The following is an 18,851-nucleotide window of genomic DNA, read 5'->3' on the forward strand; positions in this document are numbered from 1 at the left end:
ATAAATCCTGATCATGTGGCTCTATATAGTTATAGAACATGTTCCCCTCAATAGAGGTAAAACATGTTCTTATTGAGTTTCGACTTTTTTTACACATTAGGAAAGCGCAGATTCCAAGCTTTCTACTGTTGTATCATACACCTTAATCTGAGCATATTTTACAAAGATATGCTCATATGAATGTTGACTTCTAGTTCCTGTTTGTTCTGAGAAAAACAGGCTCAAAGTTTCATGACTTCTCCTACCTTCAGGCAGGCCGGGTGATGGGCGTGAACAATAGGGCCATAATTACATAAAGTCCACCCAAACCAAGCTTCTGAATCGGACTGGTGACCTCATCAAAATATCCAAAAGCAAATCCACCATCATCACACTTGCCCTGTCGAGTGATCTTGAAGTTGTCCGAAGTCTATTGATAATTCTTGCTGCTTCTTCATCATCTCCTCTACTTTTCTTCGCTGCAGGGTGCATCTTGAGGCTTGTTGTTAAAGGTGATAACTAGAAACAGCTTTGGTTACATGCCGAGGGGGGTGGCGTTTGAGCCATGCGGTGTTTGTTATTGTCCATCTCAATGGGCGAAACTGGGAACAATGGCAGACTGAGTGGCCAGTTATCACCCTGCAGTTTCGCTTTCCCCTCCCCTCAATATCCTTGCAGCAACCACATGCATAGGGCATTTTAAAACACAAAATTAATGGTTTTAAATATCACATTTGTGTTACTTTGTTCATTGAGTGAGTAGTTTAAATGTCGGACTTGCATAAAATGAGAAAAAAACGGAAAATGATCAGAAAACGACTTTGTATCCATTTTTCTCAACCACCGGAATGCCGACTTGCAGGAACTTGGTCACATATATAGATCTAGAATATACGGCTCTAAATAGAACTAGAACATGTGGATCTATATAGTTCTAGAACATGTGCCTCTACATAACTCTAGAGTGTGTTGCCCTATATAGATCTAGAACAAGTGCCTCTAAATAGAGCTAAAACATGTTCTTCTATATAGGTCTAGAACGTATGGGTCTAAATAGATCTAAACATGTGCCTCCATGTAGATCTAAAACAAGTGGCTCTAAAAAGAATTAGAACATGGTGCTCTCTATATAGATCTAGAAAAAGTAGCTCTATACAGATCTAGAACATTTGGCTGTGTACAAATCTAGAGTAAATGGCTCTTTGTAGATCTAGAACAGGTAGCTCTATATAGATCTAGAACATGTGGCTCTAAATAGATCATGTTAGAACATGTTGCAAAATATAGAACTAGACAACTTGACATAGATCAAGAGCTCACGGCTCTACAGAAATATCCTTTACCTTCGATGATAATTAAAGAGTCAGGTCTGGGGTCAGGGGTTTAGAGGTTAGGGAACAGATAAAAACAAATAAAGAGTCATGAATCAACAGAGTCATGTAGGAATATATCTTTATTCATCTGTCCAAAAAAAAAAAAAAAAAAAAACAGTTTAAGGCTTCATGAGAGGTATCTGAGGGGGTTTAGAGTTGACATAGTTAGCCATAATGTTAGCCGCAGTCAAAGCGAGCATTTCTAAAGCACAGCGCAGATTTTTGGTGGAACAGCAGCGAAGATTACATGAAGCTCAAAGTTTGCTACTAGGATTACATGCAGGCATAAAGAGAAGAACCGGATGCTGATGATTTGGTTTCATCAGGCTACATTTGAATATTTTTGACATTTTCAGGCTGAAGTTTGAATATTTTTGATATTATCAGGGTGAAGTTTGAATATTTTTGATATAATCAGGCTGAAGTTTGAATATTTTTGATATTTTCAGGGTAAAGTTGGAATTTCTCTGTTATTTTCAGGGTATATTTGGAATATTTTTGGTATTTCAGGGTAAAGTTTGACTATTTTTGTTATGTTCAGGATAAAGTTTGAATATTTTGTTATTTTCAGGGTAAAGTTTGAATATTATTGATATATTTAGGGTAAAGTTTGAATTTTTTGTTATTTTCAGGATAAAGTTTGAATATTTCTGATATTTTCAGGGTAAAGTTGGAATATTTTGATATATTTAGGGTAAAGTTTTAATTTTTCTGTTATTTACAGGTTAAAGTTTCATATATTTGGGTTGCTTTCAGGGTAAAGTTTGAATATTTGGGTATTTGGGGGGTATTGTTCCCTCTTTGATGAGCTCTGTAAGTCCATCAGGTGTTTCCTCACAGGTAGACGGACCAGTAGACCACGTTGAAGAACAGGAAGGAGAACGGGAACAGCGCTCGAGCGTACAGGTCGATGCGTTTAGCAGCAGCAGGAATGACAGGTTTGGGTGGGGGGGGTTTCTTGTTGGCTTTGTTCTGGGACTTCAACGCTCCGGAAACCTCCACTGGTTTACCGTAGCAGTCAAAGTTAGAAAGTTCAAAGTCTCGCGGTAAAGATCCCACAATGCTGAAGTCGTTGGAGCGAAGGTCAGACTTGGAAGTGCAAACCTTCTTACAGCGAGTTTCAACCACCTGAGAAGGACAACAAAGAGCAGATTCAAAATATTTAATTCATGTTAAAGAAATAAAAATTCATCACATCACACTCCTGCAGTGCACACTACTAACCCCACCCTCTAGCATGGGGTCCCCCAGGGCAGCATGCTGGGCCCAATACTCTTTCTGTCCACATCAATATAAAAACGTTTCTGTGGTCCATCCAAGCAACGACTGAGAGAAATATCAGCGAATATAAAACATATAAATATCACTCTGATCCATACTATAGATGGGTAGAAATATAGAAATCTGGTGAAAGAAGGCAAGCTTATAGCGTTCTTTTCTACTTGTCTGACCACTTTAGGTGCCATTAGTGAATGTCTTCATGTGCTCTCACTGTACGGGGGAAGGGGGGTTTGTACCACAATTGCTTAGATTATATTTAGGAAAAACCTTACTGTGGACTGATTGGCATGTCTTGTTTGGTTGCTCCGTCAACCAGAATGCTAGCTAGCTAGCTGACAAATCGAGTTAGTGGGCGAGCCGTTAGGTTGACCCAAAGTTTGGTGGAAACATCGATTTCAACATGGAGCCCGCCACGGATTGGCTCTAAGAGCTGTTTGAGTCCTCCAATTGTAAGCAGACGGCTGATTCACACAGGCTTTGTCCAGTTCTTGCTACAGTTAATGGTCATAACCTGGGATCCTGCTCGTGGACATCAATGGTAAAGGTAAAGTAAAGATAGGCAGTAGAGGAATATGAGGTATTTGGCTCTTCCAGTCCCCATATAATCAGTGATTTGTGTCTGTATTCAAAGTCAAATACATTTCTGGTGCATGTTGACCTCCACTGCTGCAGGGATGCTTTCAGTTTTGGTGACCCCAGAATTTCATCTCTGCTTTTTGCAGATGATGGGGTTCAGTTGGCTTTCCCAAACTGGGACCTCCAAGAGGCTGGATGGATGGATGGATGGATGGATGGATGGATGGATGGATGGATGGACGAATGGATTGATGGTGACGGATGGATGGATGGATGGACAGATAGATGGACAGATGGACGGACGAACGGATGGATGGATAGAGGAAGGATAGATTGATGGACAGACGGACAGACATATGGACGGATGGACGGACGGATGGATGGATGGATGGATGGATGGACAGATGGGTAATGGATGGATGGATGGATGAACAGATGGGTAATGGACGGATGGATGGATGGATGGATGGATGGATGGATGGATGGATGGACAGATGGATGGATGGATGGATGGATGGACAGATGGGTAATAGATGGATGGATGGATGGATGGATGGACAGATGGGTAATGGATGGATGGATGGATGGATGGATGGATGGATGGATGGATGGATGGACAGATGGATGGATGGATGGATGGATGGACAGATGGGTAATGGATGGATGGATGGATGGATGGATGGATGGACAGATGGATGGATGGATGGATGGATGGACAGATGGATGGATGGATGGATGGATGGATGGATGGATGGACGGATGGATGGATGGATGGAGCCTAGGGCTGGGTGGGCCCTAGGGTTAGGGTTACACACTATGGCATTTTCTTGGGTTAGGGTTACCTGCAGGGTGTTGACATGTATGGGTGTTCCTCCTGTCCCGTTCACTGTGTTGTTACTTTTATTATTTTGAGGCTTCTTTCCTTCTTGCTCTTTCAGAGCTTTCTCCTTGGTCGCCATCTTGGCCTTTTCCTCCTCAATCAGTTTGGGGCTGTTTAAGATCACCTGAAAGGGTTAGAGGACAGCAAGCATCCAAGGGGTTTATTCAGATATGATACAACGGTACAGCTATCAGCTCAAATGTTTGTTTTATTGTCTGACCTGAACAACAGCATACTCCACCAGAGATGAAAACCCAAAGAGCAGACAGGCGATGAGCCAGATGTCGATGGCCTTCACGTATGAAACCTTTGGTAACTCTGACGCCAGTGACATGCTCTCACTGGACAGAGACAGCACGGACAGGATACCTGAAGAAACACGTCAATATTAATATTATTATCATAATTATTTCTACTATTATTATTTATGATATTAACAATAACAATAAGTGTTCTGATTATTAATCATAGTTATTAGTAGTGGAATTATGTCCCTACATCCCCACAGTCAGTGTAGGAACTCAGCGTCCTCTGTGACTGTAGATGAAGATGATGATAAAGATGAAGATGTGCAGTGACCCTCCTGTCCTGGTTCCAGTGGCGGGGGGCAGGGGGACAACGAGGGGATGGGGGAGGGGCATGCTCAGAGTGACAGAGAGGCCAATCAGATTAAACTTTCTTCATTCGTGCAGGAAACAGAGGAGGCGGCGGCTGCTGACTGCAGCGAGTTTCAGACCTACAGCTCATCACAGAAATGACTCTCTGAGTTAACATGTCAGTCTCATGTTGGATTATTCATCCTGAGTAAGTGCATCATCATCATCATGATCATCATCATCATCCTTATCATCAATCACAAAGTCACTGCTACTTCAAAGTCTGTATCTATAAGGACACGCAAGGTTTTTCTTAAAATGAGACTTCTGAGGATAAACCCGTGGCTCACAGTCACACCCGGGGTTCTGGATGAAAGTTGGCTATTCTTGCACAGCTGCTGGAAGTTTCCAATCAGTGGCATCTTCAGTTCTCTGCCAGATAATGATAAAAGTCCTTATGTTTTTGCAACAGAGGCAGTAAGATCAGCTTAAAAGTTGAGCAATGCATTAACTTCAGATTTTGGTGAACTGGAACAAAGAGCAGCCAAACCTTTAGTCTATTAACCAAGGTGTGGGGAACACTGCATGTCACAGTGACGGGTGTTTGAGGTGTGGGGAACACTGCATGTCACAGTGACGTGTGTTTGAGGTGTGGGGAACACTAAATGTCACAGTAACGCGTGTTTGAGGTGTGAAGAACAGTATGTGAAAGTGATGTGTGTTTGAGGTGTGGAGAACACTGCATGTCACTTATTATTACTGCCGTTTTAAATTGGAAAAAAACTGAATATTACTGCTGTATTAAAATGGAAATAAACTGAATATGACTGCTGTATTAAGATGGATAAAAACTGAGTATTACTGCTGTATTTATATGGATAAAAACCGAATATTATTGCTGTAGTCATGTCGATAAAAGCTGAATATTACTGCTGTTTTAATATGGATAAAATATGAATATTACTGCTGTAGTCATATGGATAAAAACTGTATATTACTGCTGTATTAATATGGATAATCTGAATATTACTGATATGTAAATATGGATATAAACTAAATATTACTGCTGTATTAATATGGATAAAAACTGAGTATTACTGCTGTATTACAATGGAAATAAACTGAATATTACTGCTGTATTAAGATGAATAAAAACTGAATATTACTGATGCGTTAATATGGGTATTAACTGAATATAACTGATGTGTTTATATGAATAAAAACTGAATTTAACTGATGTTTTCATATGGATAAAACCTGAATATTACTGATGTGTCTATATGGATAAAAACTGAATTTTACTGATGTATAAATATGGGTTAAAAACTGAATATTACTGCTGTATTAACATAGATAAAAACTCAGTATTGCTGCTGTAGTAATATGGATAAAAACTGAATATTTCTGATTGATTATTATGAATATTAACTGAATATTACTGATGTGTTGATATGGATATAAACTGAATATTACTGCTGTTTTTATATGGATAAAAACTGAATTTTACTGCTGTATTAATAAGAATATAAACTGAACATTACTGCTGTATTAATATGGATAAAAAAACAAATAATTTTGCTATATTAATATGGATAAAAACTGAATATTACTGCTGTTTTTAGATGGATAAAACTGAATATTACTGCTGTATTAATATGGATAAAAAAACAAAAAATTTTGCCGTATTAATATGGATAAAACTGGATATTACTGTTGTATTGATATGGATAAAAACTGAATATTGATGGTGTTATTTATGGGATTCTAACCTAGGGGGACTCGGGCAGCTGATGCATCTGGATTGATCCAGAATGATAACCATGACAGGACAACGATGAGCAGCGTGGGAGCGTAGACACCCATCATGTAAAAGCCAACTTGCCGACGCAGTGTGAAGATCACCTCCACACATGTGTAATAACCTGAAAAAAACCAAAATACATTTTCTTTAACAACAGTGTTATTCACAACACTTCGTATAAATATATATATATATATATATATATATATATATATATATATATATATATTTAAAGGGTTATCACTGACCCGTCCCCTGGTAGTACTTGGTGCAGTTTCCATATTTGATATCCTCTTGCTTGATGTCAAACTGTGGCAGAGCGATCTCGTCCATCTGAACCGGGTCTGACTGCCACATGAACACCAGGTCACTGGTGGTATATCCGACTGGAAAACAACATATGTTCACCATTGATTATTAATATACAGTAAATGATGAAGAAATGTGACCGAATATAACGATTTATATAAATGTGATGAATTAAATGCCCCTCAATCCATCATCATCATCATCATCATCATCAAGTGACTGTAGTTAAAGATGTTTCTGACTTGTGTCTTTACATTAAAAAAAGCATCAGTTTTCATAATGCTGTTGAGTTCATGTTGAGACTTACAACCTTTTGTTAGTAAAATAAAAGCAGTTTCATAGTATTTCAAGTGTTTACAGTCTGTTAACAATCCTGCTAGTCCTTTAAATGATCACATGTAATGAAAGGTAGGGTTAGGGTTAGGTTGGGTTTGAATGATCGCATGGTGGAGTTAGGTTAGGTTAGGTTAGTTTAGTTTAGGTTAGGTTAGTTTAGGTTAGGTTAGTTTAGGTTAGGTTAGGTTAGGTTAGGTTAGGTTAGTTTAGGTTAGGTTAGTTTAGGTTAGGTTAGGTTAGTTTAGGTTAAGTTAGGTTAGGTTAGGTTTGGGTTTGATTGATTCCCATGGTGGAGTTAGGTTAGGTTAGGTTAGTTTAGTTTAGGTTAGGTTAGTTTAGGTTAGGTTAGGTTAGGTTAGGTTAGGTTAGGTTAGGTTTGGTTTTGAATGATTCCCATGGTGGAGTTAGGTTAGGTTAGGTTAGGTTAGGTTAGTTTAGTTTAGGTTAGGTCAGTTTAGGTTAGGTTAGGTTAGGTTAGGTTAGGTTTGGGTTTGATCGATTCCCATGGTGGAGTTAGGTTAGGTTAGGTTAGGTTGGAGATTGAATGATCCCATGGTGGAGTTAGGTTAGGTTAGGTTAGGTTAGGTTAGGTTAGGTTAGGTTAGGTTAGGTTTGGGTTTGAATGATCCCATGGTGGAGTTAGGTTAGGTTAGGTTAGGTTAGGTTGGAGATTGAATGATCCCATGGTGGAGTTCAGCTGTCCTTGCTGTAGGAGTCTCGCTTTCATTGCACCTTAGTAGGTTTCAATTTTGTTCAACAAAGAAAGCAAAGGCATGCTGGTGACTGAATAAGGGGTTTTAGGCTTCTTTATTCACGTAACATGGCACCATTTACGGTCCCAATAGTAAAATGTAGACCTACACGTCCCACATCACTGTGCACCACACACTTTAGACACAATGCCTTATGCCATCAAAACATGGATGTGTTTTTTACTCACAGCTCTCCAGCTGCATCTTACACAACTGGGTGTCCATAGGGAAGAGAGTGAGATCCAATGGACAGGAAAGCGTAACTGACAACCTGCAGAAAAATACAGAGTAGAGCGTCAATGACAACCTGCAGAAAAATACAGAGTAGAGCGTCAATGACAACCTGCAGAAAAATACAGAGCAGAGCGTCACCGACAACCTGCAGAAAATTACAGAGTAGAGTGTCACTGATAACCTGCAGAAAAATACAGAGCAGAGTGTCACTGACAACCTGTAGAAAATTACAGAGTAGAGTGTCAGTAACAACCTGCCACGGTCATTCTACCTCACTGTGAACATTACCCTGAAACACTTGAACTTCTTTACTTCAGACAGACTCACTTTCCACTCAGAGAAAACAATCTATTGTTTTTTGGCCCAGCACCTGGCCTAGGAGGAGCTGGCCCTTATCCCAACAGAGCCACATCATCTGCAAAAAGCAGCGATGACACTCTGAGGTCATATAACCAGGAACCCTCCTCCCCTGTGCCGTGAGATCCAGTCCATGAAAATCACAAACAGGATCAGTGAGAAGGGGCAGGCCTGGTGGAGGCCAACACTTACCAGGAACATGTCTAACTTTGTTTGATCATACAAGAACTTTATGACTTGCACTCGGGCTCCATAGTCCCCACATGACTCCCAAGGGACGTGTTCAGAAGCCTTCTCCAAGTCAACAAAACACATTTAGACTGGAAGTGTGAACTCCCACGCCTCCCTAGAGATTGTACAAGGGTAAAAATCTGGTCCACTGTCCCACAGCAAGTTCAGAACCCACATTGTTCCTCCTGTAGCTGAGGTTCGACAGCCACCCGATGTTTAGAGCCTTAAGCATGTCAGGGTGACTCTAATCTGAGTTCCCTTTTCACTAAGCCTAACCAGACTTTGCTTCCTCACTGGAGGATAGTAGTTGGATTAAGGAGTTCCTCAAGGGGTTCCTTCCAGACTCTACAACCTCTCCACACAGAGTCAGCAGTTTTCAACTACTGCTGAGTAAAACCCTGCCTTCCCCTCCTGAATCCTCTGAGGGTTTGCAAGAACGTTCTGGGACCCTCAAATGTCCTTCTCCATAGCCTCCTGGGTTCTTAGGTTTCCCCAATGACAGGTGGCCATCTGGCTTCCACAATGGATCATAGGTCATGAAATTCACCCTGACTGTTGAAGAAGACTATAGAGTAGTTCATACCTCATGCTGATCAGCACATCTCCATTTCTGAAGATGAAGAGCAGGATGTTGTCCTGTGTCACATCATGGAAGTTGGCGTTCTTCTCATTGGCAAAGAAAAGGTCTGGTTTCCACAAACACTGAAACATTTTTGGATCGACAGTCAGAGCTTCACTCTTGAAGTCTGTTGGTAGACGAAGACGGGGGTCGTTCCACCGCTGACGGAGGAAGATGTTCACTCTGTAGTCCTACAGAGAGAGATTATGTATTAATATACATCCTCCTAAAGTTACACGTATGAGCACATATTAGAGCCTTCCTGATGCTCCTACTATCAACTTCAGATCAGGCCCTACCTTCAATGACAAACTGGTGAGAAACTACCCCCCCAACACTAAAGACCTGGTTAGACACCAGCATAGGTCATCACAAGGGTGGAAATTGCAATTATTGTGACAATATGACAAAAAGCAGCTACTTTACAGATGTTCCAACAGGTCTGAGGTTTGACATTAGTCTTTTATAAACTGCATTACTTGTTTTGTAGTTTACACGCTTAATGTCCCTGTGGGTGTTTTTACATCGAGAGAACTCAGCGTAAACTAAAGGCAAGATTGGCCAAACATAAACACGCCATTAAAACAGGAAACCCACGATCTCATATGGCTTTACATTTCAAAGAGGTCGATCATGGCAGCTGCAGCTCTGAAAATGTCACATCCACAGTTCCATCAGAGGAGGAGGCAGACTAACAACGCTCTGACTAACAACGCTCTGACAGAGTCTTTTTGGAGATTTACATAAAAAGCAGCACAGTTTCCTGACCTGCATGGGGAACTGGACTTCTCTCCTTTAGATAGAACCTAAAAATCACACATCAGATGCTGATGAAGGAATTAAAAAAGCGGAAAACAAAAAGATGGAATAATGCTAAATAAAAACCAAAGTCATAAACCAACTGAAGGCTGGGCTCAAAGTAATCAAGCCAAAAATCAGACAATGTTATCCACTGCAACAGATGGGCCAGGCCCACTGCAACAGGATTAGCCCAGAACCCACTGCAACAGGATTAGCCTAGAGCCCACTGCAACAGGATTAGCCCAGAACCAACTACAGAAGGATTAGCCCAGAACCCACTGCAACAGGATTAGCCTAGAGCCCACAGCAACAGGATGGGCCCAGAACCCACTGCAACAGGATTAGCCTAGAGCCCACTGCAACAGGATTAGCCTAGAGCCCACTGCAACAGGATTAGCCTAGAGGCCACTGCAACAGGATTAGCCCAGATCCAAGTGCAACAGGTTTAGCCCAGAGCCCAGTGCAACAGGAGGAACCCAGGTCCCTGTTTACCAGGATGAACCCAGTGCCATCAGGATCAGTGTAAAAACATTGACATATAGTGATATCACTGAGCTTTGATGTCTCTGCGGTAGACTGGAACCAGTATGAACAATAAAAGCAGTAAGCACATGCTATTTAACTTACCATGGTGGTCTCCTGGATGGAGCCGAAGCTGTTAATGAAGATGTTCACTCTGGACTCCACAGGGATCCCTAAAACATACACATGTTAATGTTGAGTTAATTATCAGAGCTGGCTCTTCCTGCAAACACCAGAAAAACTGTAAATATCATCATCATAATCATCATCACTGCAGTAATTAGCCCTCCCTGTTGACTCTCTGTCCACTAACACCCATCACCAGTCTGGTTCTGGTCCAAGTTTCATCATCAGTCTGGTTCTGGTTCAGGGTTCATCATCAGTCTGGTTCTGGTCCAAGTTTCATCATCAGTCTGGTTCTGGTCCAAGTTTCTCCATCAGTCTGTTTCTGGTCAAGGTTCATCATCACTCTGGTTCTGGTCCAAGTTTCTCCATCAGTCTGTTTCTGGTCCAGGTTTCATCATCAGTATGGTTCTGGTCCAGGTTTCATCATCAGTCTGGTTCTGGTCCAAGTTTCTTCATCAGTCTAGTTCTGGTCCTGATTTCATCATCACTGGTTCTGGTCTAGGTTTCATCATCAGTCTGGTTCTGGTCCAGGTTTATCATCAGTCTGGTTCTGATCCATGTTTCATCATCAGTCTGGTTCTGGTCCAGGTTTATCATCAGTCTGGTTCTGGTCCATGATTCATCATCAGTCTGGTTCTGGTCCAGGTTTATCATCAGTCTGGTTCTGATCCATGATTCATCATCAGTCTGGTTCTGGTCCAGGTTTATCATCAGTCTGGTTCTGATCCATGATTCATCATCAGTCTGGTTCTGGTCCAGGTTTATCATCAGTGTGGTTCTGATCCATGTTTCATCATCAGTCTGGTTCTGGTCCAGGTTCATCATCAGTCTGGTCCAGGTTGCACACTTCAAAAATGCATTCAAAACTTTCTAGAAATCTCAGACGGTCTGCTCAAAGGAGCGGAGACAAAGACAGACGGTATTCAACAGAAGAATTAAAAAACCTGGTACTACATGCTGCTAGACCCACAAAATCAACCAAAGAAATAACAGTGAGGAAGTAAGAGAGAGAGGGAGATAGAGACAGAGAGAAAGACAGGGTGAGAGGGGGGGGGGGTGTGAGAGAGAAAGAGAGAGGGCGAGAGAGAGAGTGGACATCTGGCTGGCTGTGGCTCGCAGCATCAGAGTAAACGAAGCACAAACACTCCTCATGTTGTTTCTGTCCTTTCCATTTTTCATCATCATCCCTCCATCATCATCTTCATCCCTCCATCATCATCCCTCCATCATCACCTTCATCCCTGCATCTCAATCCCTCCATCATCTTCATCCACCACATCATTTTAGCTCCCCTTGCTGACTGGTTTCAGTAAAGGTCATTAGGTCCGCCTCCTTCTTGTTTACAGGTGTGACAGGGATCAAATTTGTTTTTGTTGTTGTTGTTGTTTTTTAACTTCCTCTGTTGTTTTGTTGTCTCAGTGCTCAGGAGAGGATTAAAGATCTAATCTCTGACTCCATGATGGATCTGTCAGAGACCCTCACAGCAGAATGAGATAGAGACAGGCGGTCTATATTTAAATACAATCAGTGTTTAATTATGATTCGACTGTATACTGTGTCCGTCAAGGTTAATCGCATTAATCAAAATCAGATGAGGTCCATGAATACTCTGTTACTTTTTAACTCATTAATCTCCTGCCTTATTGTCCCGTTCTTTGAGCAGTCCACATCAGTGCCACAGTAATGTAAAATAAGTCCAACACTGCTCCTCAATGTCTCACTGACTGTTAAAAACTTGCAGTGGACAAGTCAGAAGGCATTAAACATTTACCTATTTACTGTTCACTTATTTCCTTTAAGATCCAGAACAAGTGTCATTTTCTGTGGTGAAGTTCAAGTTAGAATCTCTGATCTACCTTTTAAAATAAAAGCAGGTCTGGAACCAAACAGTAAGTCAGTTACCCTCAGTTTAAGACAGCAGAAAATACAAAATGACAGCAGAAAAACATTTCCAATGTAAAATACGGGATTTTAAAAGGCAACATAGAAAGATGTGATTAATACCATTAAGTAATGAAAGTCAGAAAAAACATGATAAAAATGTTAATTGTTTGACAGTCCCAGGATTTATACTTTGCTGTGAGACTTACCTTGGAAGTTGGGTCTTATTCGGGGGTCGTAGCTCACCATTAGCCGGTTCAAAATATTGGAGGTGGAGTTAGCCGGAACATTAGCCAGATCTTCAGGTGACAGTTGACTGTTGATGAGGACAGAAAATAAACAACATTTAGGAACTAGAAGAGCTCTCGGAGAGCGCAGACCTCCGTCATTAGCCCTATCTCCCAATAGTGAAGAGTCCTTAAAAAAATTTCTGGATCCGTTCCCATGTGCCCACCACCACAGCATTCGCCAAGTACTCCCGCCCTGGAGGGGTGGAAACATGGTGAGGCAAAGCATTGGCTTCACTACAGGTGGGCTGTCATGGCAGAAGCATTGCCTGCCGGTGCCAACAGATGCACTGACAGTCTCACCCATGGTCTCACCGGACGACTGGAAGTCATGGCAGAGGGTGAATATTCCTCTGTTCCTCCCAGCATTGTGAGTATTCTCGCTACAATTTGCTGGCTTTCTCTCTGTTTGTCTCTGTTACGCTCCGACTCATCTCCTCGACGGGGCATGTGTCTTTCAAACTCTATAAACTCCAAAACTTTGAAAAGAAACACACCCAAAATGCTGCTGGGATTGAAGTTACACATGTCCGCCATCTCCTGGTGTGAAGTGGTAACAGTGCCATTAGCCCTATCTCCCAAAAGTAAAGAATCCTTTAAAAAATTCCTGGATCCAGACAATGATCCGGATCACTCCCAAAATCTAATCAGTTCTTCTTTATGCCATTTCTGACATTTCCTGAAAATTTCATCAAAATCCGTCCAAAACTTTTTGAGTTATGTTGCTAACAAACAAACTAACAAACTAACAAACCCTGCTGATCACACAACCTCCTTGGCGGAGGTAATAATCATCTGAAGAGAGTTATAGTAGTGAGAACATGTCTGATTACTACAGAGAAATAAACATCAACATAAAGATAGATTAATATTCCAAACGTTACATTGTTAAAAGGGTCATACCACTAATTTAGGAACTTTGATAGATCTAGCATGCTCTCTAAATTTAACGACAATACATAACTTATTCACATAAATTTTGTTTTAAACTTACGATGGACAGACGACCTGTTTCCCTTTCTTTCCTTTCTTTGTGGATTTTCCTTCTTTGGAAGAAGACAGAAGGCAGCAGGACAGAAACAGGAGTAGGAAGAGTGGCCGTACAGCAGCAACCATTGTGCCTAAAAAAACAAGATAAATTAAATGTGTAGATCTACAGTATGTACAACACCAGAAATCTAAAACAATGGCTTATTCGACTTTAGGAATAGTAGCCTTGCAGTGAACCATGCAATACTGTCATGGAGAAGAAGACACTATTTCTCATGAAATGGAGCTTTTTTAATGGAAGGCATGGTTTATTCTTGATCTCAGTAACAGCATCACATTACCCACAGTCCTAGAGTGTCATAGCCATGTCCCTGATTGGTAAGAGTGTGAATTTTAGCGGCTAGCCCCTGCTGGTTGAGTTAACAGTAGTTTGAAAAGTGATTGGTAACTGCTGATGGTGCCATGTAATTCACAGAGCACCAGATCAGCCAATAGAAAATTATTTCATTTTCATTTTGTTCATTTGTTTTTGCTGTTCCATTCAGTGCTAGAGCAGTTTCTCATTAAATATTGAAACTGCTCTGGGATATGTGCTGTTTTTCAGTCTGTTAGTTTTGGTTCTTATTGTCCTGAACCGTCTTCCTGAGGGTTGCAGTTGGAACAGGTGATGTGCTGGTTGGGATGAGTCCTTCAGGATGCCCAGGGCCTTCCTGTGACAGCGGGACCTGAACAGCTCCTCTAAGGAGAGGAGAGCACAGCCTGTGATTTTCTGTGCTGCGTTGATGACCCTCTGGAGAGCTGTCTTCTCCCGAGCAGTGCAGCTGGAGAACCAAACTGGGATGCAGTATGCCAGTACACTTTCAATGGAGCATCTAAAAAGACACCAGCAGCTCCTTGGCCAGGGAGTTGCTTTTCAGGACCCCCAGGAAGAGGGAGATTTAGAGAGATTTATCAGAATAATTCAGCTGTAGTAGACAGTTTCAACATGCGCAGTCACTATGAGCATCTTTAACAACCTAATGTAGGATTTAATTTGATTTAATTTATTATATCTTAATCTCTTTAACCAATTATACATTATTGACACAGATTGGCTCAAGTCAGGTATGGGGGCATATGCCGGTTTCGGCACTTCACCACATCAGTCTTGGTCCTGTACCGCTCTGGCCCCCTGATGGCCACCCTCCAGGCTTGCTCCAGGACCAGACCCCATCTCTCTAGGTATCCTCCTAGGTGAACCTCTGTGATGCACATGGTCACCCCCGGTATCTGGACCAGCCGACTGGGTCCAGGGCACCTGGTGTACAGTGAGCTGGATTAGGCCCAGGAAAGCACACCAGGGGCCCGCAGAAGTTCAGCCACCATTCCCGCATCCATCAGCTGGCCCTTCCCATCCCCGCTCTCCTGAGCTGGTCAGTGTTAGACACACCCTAACAACCCTAACCCTAACAACGACACCCAAAGATTAACAAATGAGAAGTTGTCACAGAGAAGTCCTGCCGGCGCATCTGGTCATCAGTCAACGTCCAGACCTCAGAAGAGTGTAGTAAGACCAGGAGGACAAAGGACTAGAAGACTCGGACTTTAGTCCACATGCTCAGATACACACTGTCAAGGCCGGCTCAGACTACATGATTCTTTTGGTCGTTCACAATGGCACCATGTCGGACTATGCGAATCTTGTCCCGTCTTGGCCGACAGCCTGGCCGCACTACAAGAGTGGTAGGGACCACTCAGCGTATGCTGACGTCACCACTGTTTCCGCGACTGAGTGCGAGTTCACAGGTTGTCGGGGGTGGGCCAAAGAGTGTCAGTCACTCTACAACAGAAGCGCTCTGTGTGATTTAGCAGTCTTTTTGCTCAAAAAAAAGGAAAATAAGAAACAGTTATGGATTGGATTATGGATAACTATGGATGTATCAAAAGGAGGACAATATGGACTGGCTCTCCTTCAGATAGAACTTAAAGTATGCATGTGATAACGTAAATAAAATACAATTTACACATTAGTTTTGGAGAATAAAAGGGGATAAAAGTGGTAAATCTTGTAAATGCTGATGTGAAGATAAGGAGCAGATGTTCTCCTGTTGTTAGTCGTCAGGATTCAGGTCGTTAATGTCAGGTCAGGATGTCAAACTAGACGACGATGTACGAAAAATTCTGACATGCTAGTCTCTTAGAATCGTGGCGGTGAGGAATCATAAGGAGTCTTGGACGCGTTGTTAATTATGTCATACTACAAGATCGTTTGTCATTCCCGACTCTCAAAATCGGGCCCGAGTTTTGACGACGAGCTGCAACATCGCAGTCGGGCTTAAATCTGGCTGAATTCATGTAGTCTGAGCCGGCCTTTAGTGAACCCATTGGTCCAGTGTACAAGTCCAACTCTGTGGTTGCTCTCAGCCTCACAGTCAGAGGATTGATGGATTACTCTGCCATGGTAGGTGAACTGGACTACAAATCCCATGCTCTCCCCATTCACAGAGACAGATTCAATGTCAGCATCCACGGCATCCCCAAATACCTGGATCTTTGTTTTAGCCCAGGAGGCTTGCATTCCCAACACTTTACGGATGTGGACATTGCCAAACCGCCCCATTATCCAGTCCCTCTCTCACTCCAGAATCAACTGGAAAGAAGTCAGGGGTGGAGCCACCACACTTCACAGCACTCTCTGGACCAGAATACAGGCATAGGATCACATGGGGCACCAGGATCCTCTAGTCAAACACCTTCTGGAAGTCGACATAGGCTGTAAACTAGGCCGACACTAAACTGAATTCATGAAAGTGCTCAGTGAGGACCTGAAGTGCCAGGATGCGGTCTACCCTAGACTTCTTAGGTGTACAGCTGGACTGTTCAGGCCGCTGGTGTTGCAACAGTGGATCACGGATCCTGTCCAGTAGTATCAGGCCCAGTCTACACGGAGATGAATTCAGGCGTACACGCAAAAGTTTTTTTTGTCAGATCGGCATTTCATCCACACGGAAATGACGTTTTGGGTGACTGTAAATGAAACTTTTTGAAAACGGGTCCCACAGTGCATAAATCCGTAAACCACTACAGTTTTGTCTCTGTGTGGACGGCTATCCACATCTTTCTTGAAATGATTAAGACACACACAGCGTAGCTCCCTTAAGGCCCCTGCGTGGGTCCGGCCAAAACAATAACGGCAGACTACACAGTTGGGTTCGTGCTGCAGAAGCTCCTGAGCTTGTTATGGCTTTTACAGCAAAATCTGATGCTCCTTACCACCTACGCTAAACGCACACACCATATGTTCTTAAATCCAACGCGGAAAACAACAAGAAAGGCAACTAGAAGAAAGTTTGTGCCAGTCTTCTGTGATGTTCTTCTCTTTTGGTGCATTTCCGTGGCAGCAATACAGCGCCACGTACAGGCTTGGCATATGCACCACAGAGTTTTCAGTCATTTTCATTGGTTCCATGTTTGGGCAGATATTTCATGAAACGATCCCGTCTTTACGGAAAACTTTTTCAAAACGAAACGGCAATATATCGTTTTTGTCTCCGTGGGGACAGGGCGTCAGTCTAAGGCCTCTGGCTCTGAGAGAAGTGTAATACCCCTGTAGTTGTTCCCCTCCACGTCACTCTTTCCCTTCAAGACTGGAACAACAACACCTCCCTTCCAGTCAGTAGGGATGATGCCTGTTCACCTGCTCAGGTGAGAGCATGCTGTGACCCCAGTGAAATAAACTTCACTCCATTTAAACTGTTTCTTAACTTTAGACCAGTTGATTAAACACCAGTATAGCTGACACCAGTCATCTGGGAACGTCCCGACTTTAATGAAACATCACATGAATGACCATCAGGCATGCTCTGGCTCTTCGATATTTAGGTGTCGTGATTTAAGTGTTTTACTTTCTGTTCTGTGATGTCATCATTTAATCAGCCAATCACTGTCTGGTCTCATAAATCAGCTGTGCTCCGAGTCAGTTCTGGCTCCTAAAATAAATCTGAAACTGAGAGTTCAAGAACATACGACGGAACATGAGGTACTCTCCTACATACACACACACACACACACACCCACACACCCACACACACACACACACTAGTACAGTAATACACACTCTAATAAACACTGATACACTGAGATGCACGCTCTCTAAACACACAGAGACCATCAGGCAGCATGCAGAGAGTCCTGGGATGGTGGGGGGGGGGTACTGCGGCGATACGATGACACAGCTCGCTGTTATGGTCTCACACACACACACACACAAAAACAGCATTGTTCTCCATCACATGTTAGAAACAGTCACACACACACACACACACTCCTCTAGACCAGCAGACTGTCAGGTGTGACAGCGACTCGTGGGCTCACAAGGACGAACCTGAGAGAGAAACTCTGCAGCCGAGGACGAGATTTATGACTCTACTGAACACTCTCAGTCATACAGACACACACATACACAGAAATACACACAGATATACACACCTACAGTCGGACAGAAGCATGTAGACCTACAGCTCCACTCTCTCTCCTGTTTGTAGGATTTTACCTTCAGAGCATCGGATCATCAGAGCTGCTGCATCCTCCGCTGTAATGTTCAGAGAGACGCTGCTGCACTCACTCCCCCTCTCTGACTGTGTAAGTGTGAGTGTGTGTTAGTGTGTGTGTGTGTTAGTGTGGTGTATCTGCATCGCTCTGTATTCGAGTTCCTCTCTGCAGCCGGAGGGGAAACAGGACGGTTACTGACTCAGAGCTTCATCAGCAACGACTGGACTCAGCCTCACTGTTATCCTGCTATTATTCATTACAAGAGGAATTTATTATTATTATCATTATTATTATTATTATTATTATTATTATTATTGACATTATTATTATTATTATTATTATTATCATTATTACATAGAATTAGCAGTAGTATTTAATTTTAAGTATGAA

At 42.4% G+C, this 18,851-nt stretch overlaps 1 protein-coding gene across 2 annotated transcripts; it reads right to left on the reverse strand.

The window, feature by feature from the left end:
- Nucleotides 1-1,483: 1,483 nt before the first annotated feature.
- On the reverse strand, nt 1,484-18,538 carry LOC121508681 (glycine receptor subunit beta-like). Of its 2 annotated transcripts, none has more exons than XM_041785685.1 (11): nt 18,399-18,538; nt 13,936-14,062; nt 12,864-12,970; nt 10,753-10,820; nt 9,289-9,515; nt 8,072-8,154; nt 6,735-6,872; nt 6,455-6,607; nt 4,310-4,458; nt 4,052-4,213; nt 1,484-2,480 (listed from the first exon to the last, which is right to left on the reverse strand). In XM_041785685.1, the coding sequence occupies exons 2-11, from the start codon at nt 14,055-14,057 to the stop codon at nt 2,187-2,189; spliced, it is 1,503 nt and encodes a 500-aa protein (XP_041641619.1). In that variant the 5' UTR covers nt 14,058-14,062; nt 18,399-18,538; the 3' UTR covers nt 1,484-2,186. The 2 variants fall into 2 exon arrangements, with proteins under 2 accessions (XP_041641619.1, XP_041641618.1); XM_041785684.1 differs by having other exon boundaries at nt 18,463-18,521.
- Nucleotides 18,539-18,851: the final 313 nt, after the last annotated feature.

This window comes from Cheilinus undulatus, linkage group 4, assembly GCF_018320785.1.
Source record: "Cheilinus undulatus linkage group 4, ASM1832078v1, whole genome shotgun sequence".
NCBI lineage: Eukaryota > Metazoa > Chordata > Actinopteri > Labriformes > Labridae > Cheilinus > Cheilinus undulatus.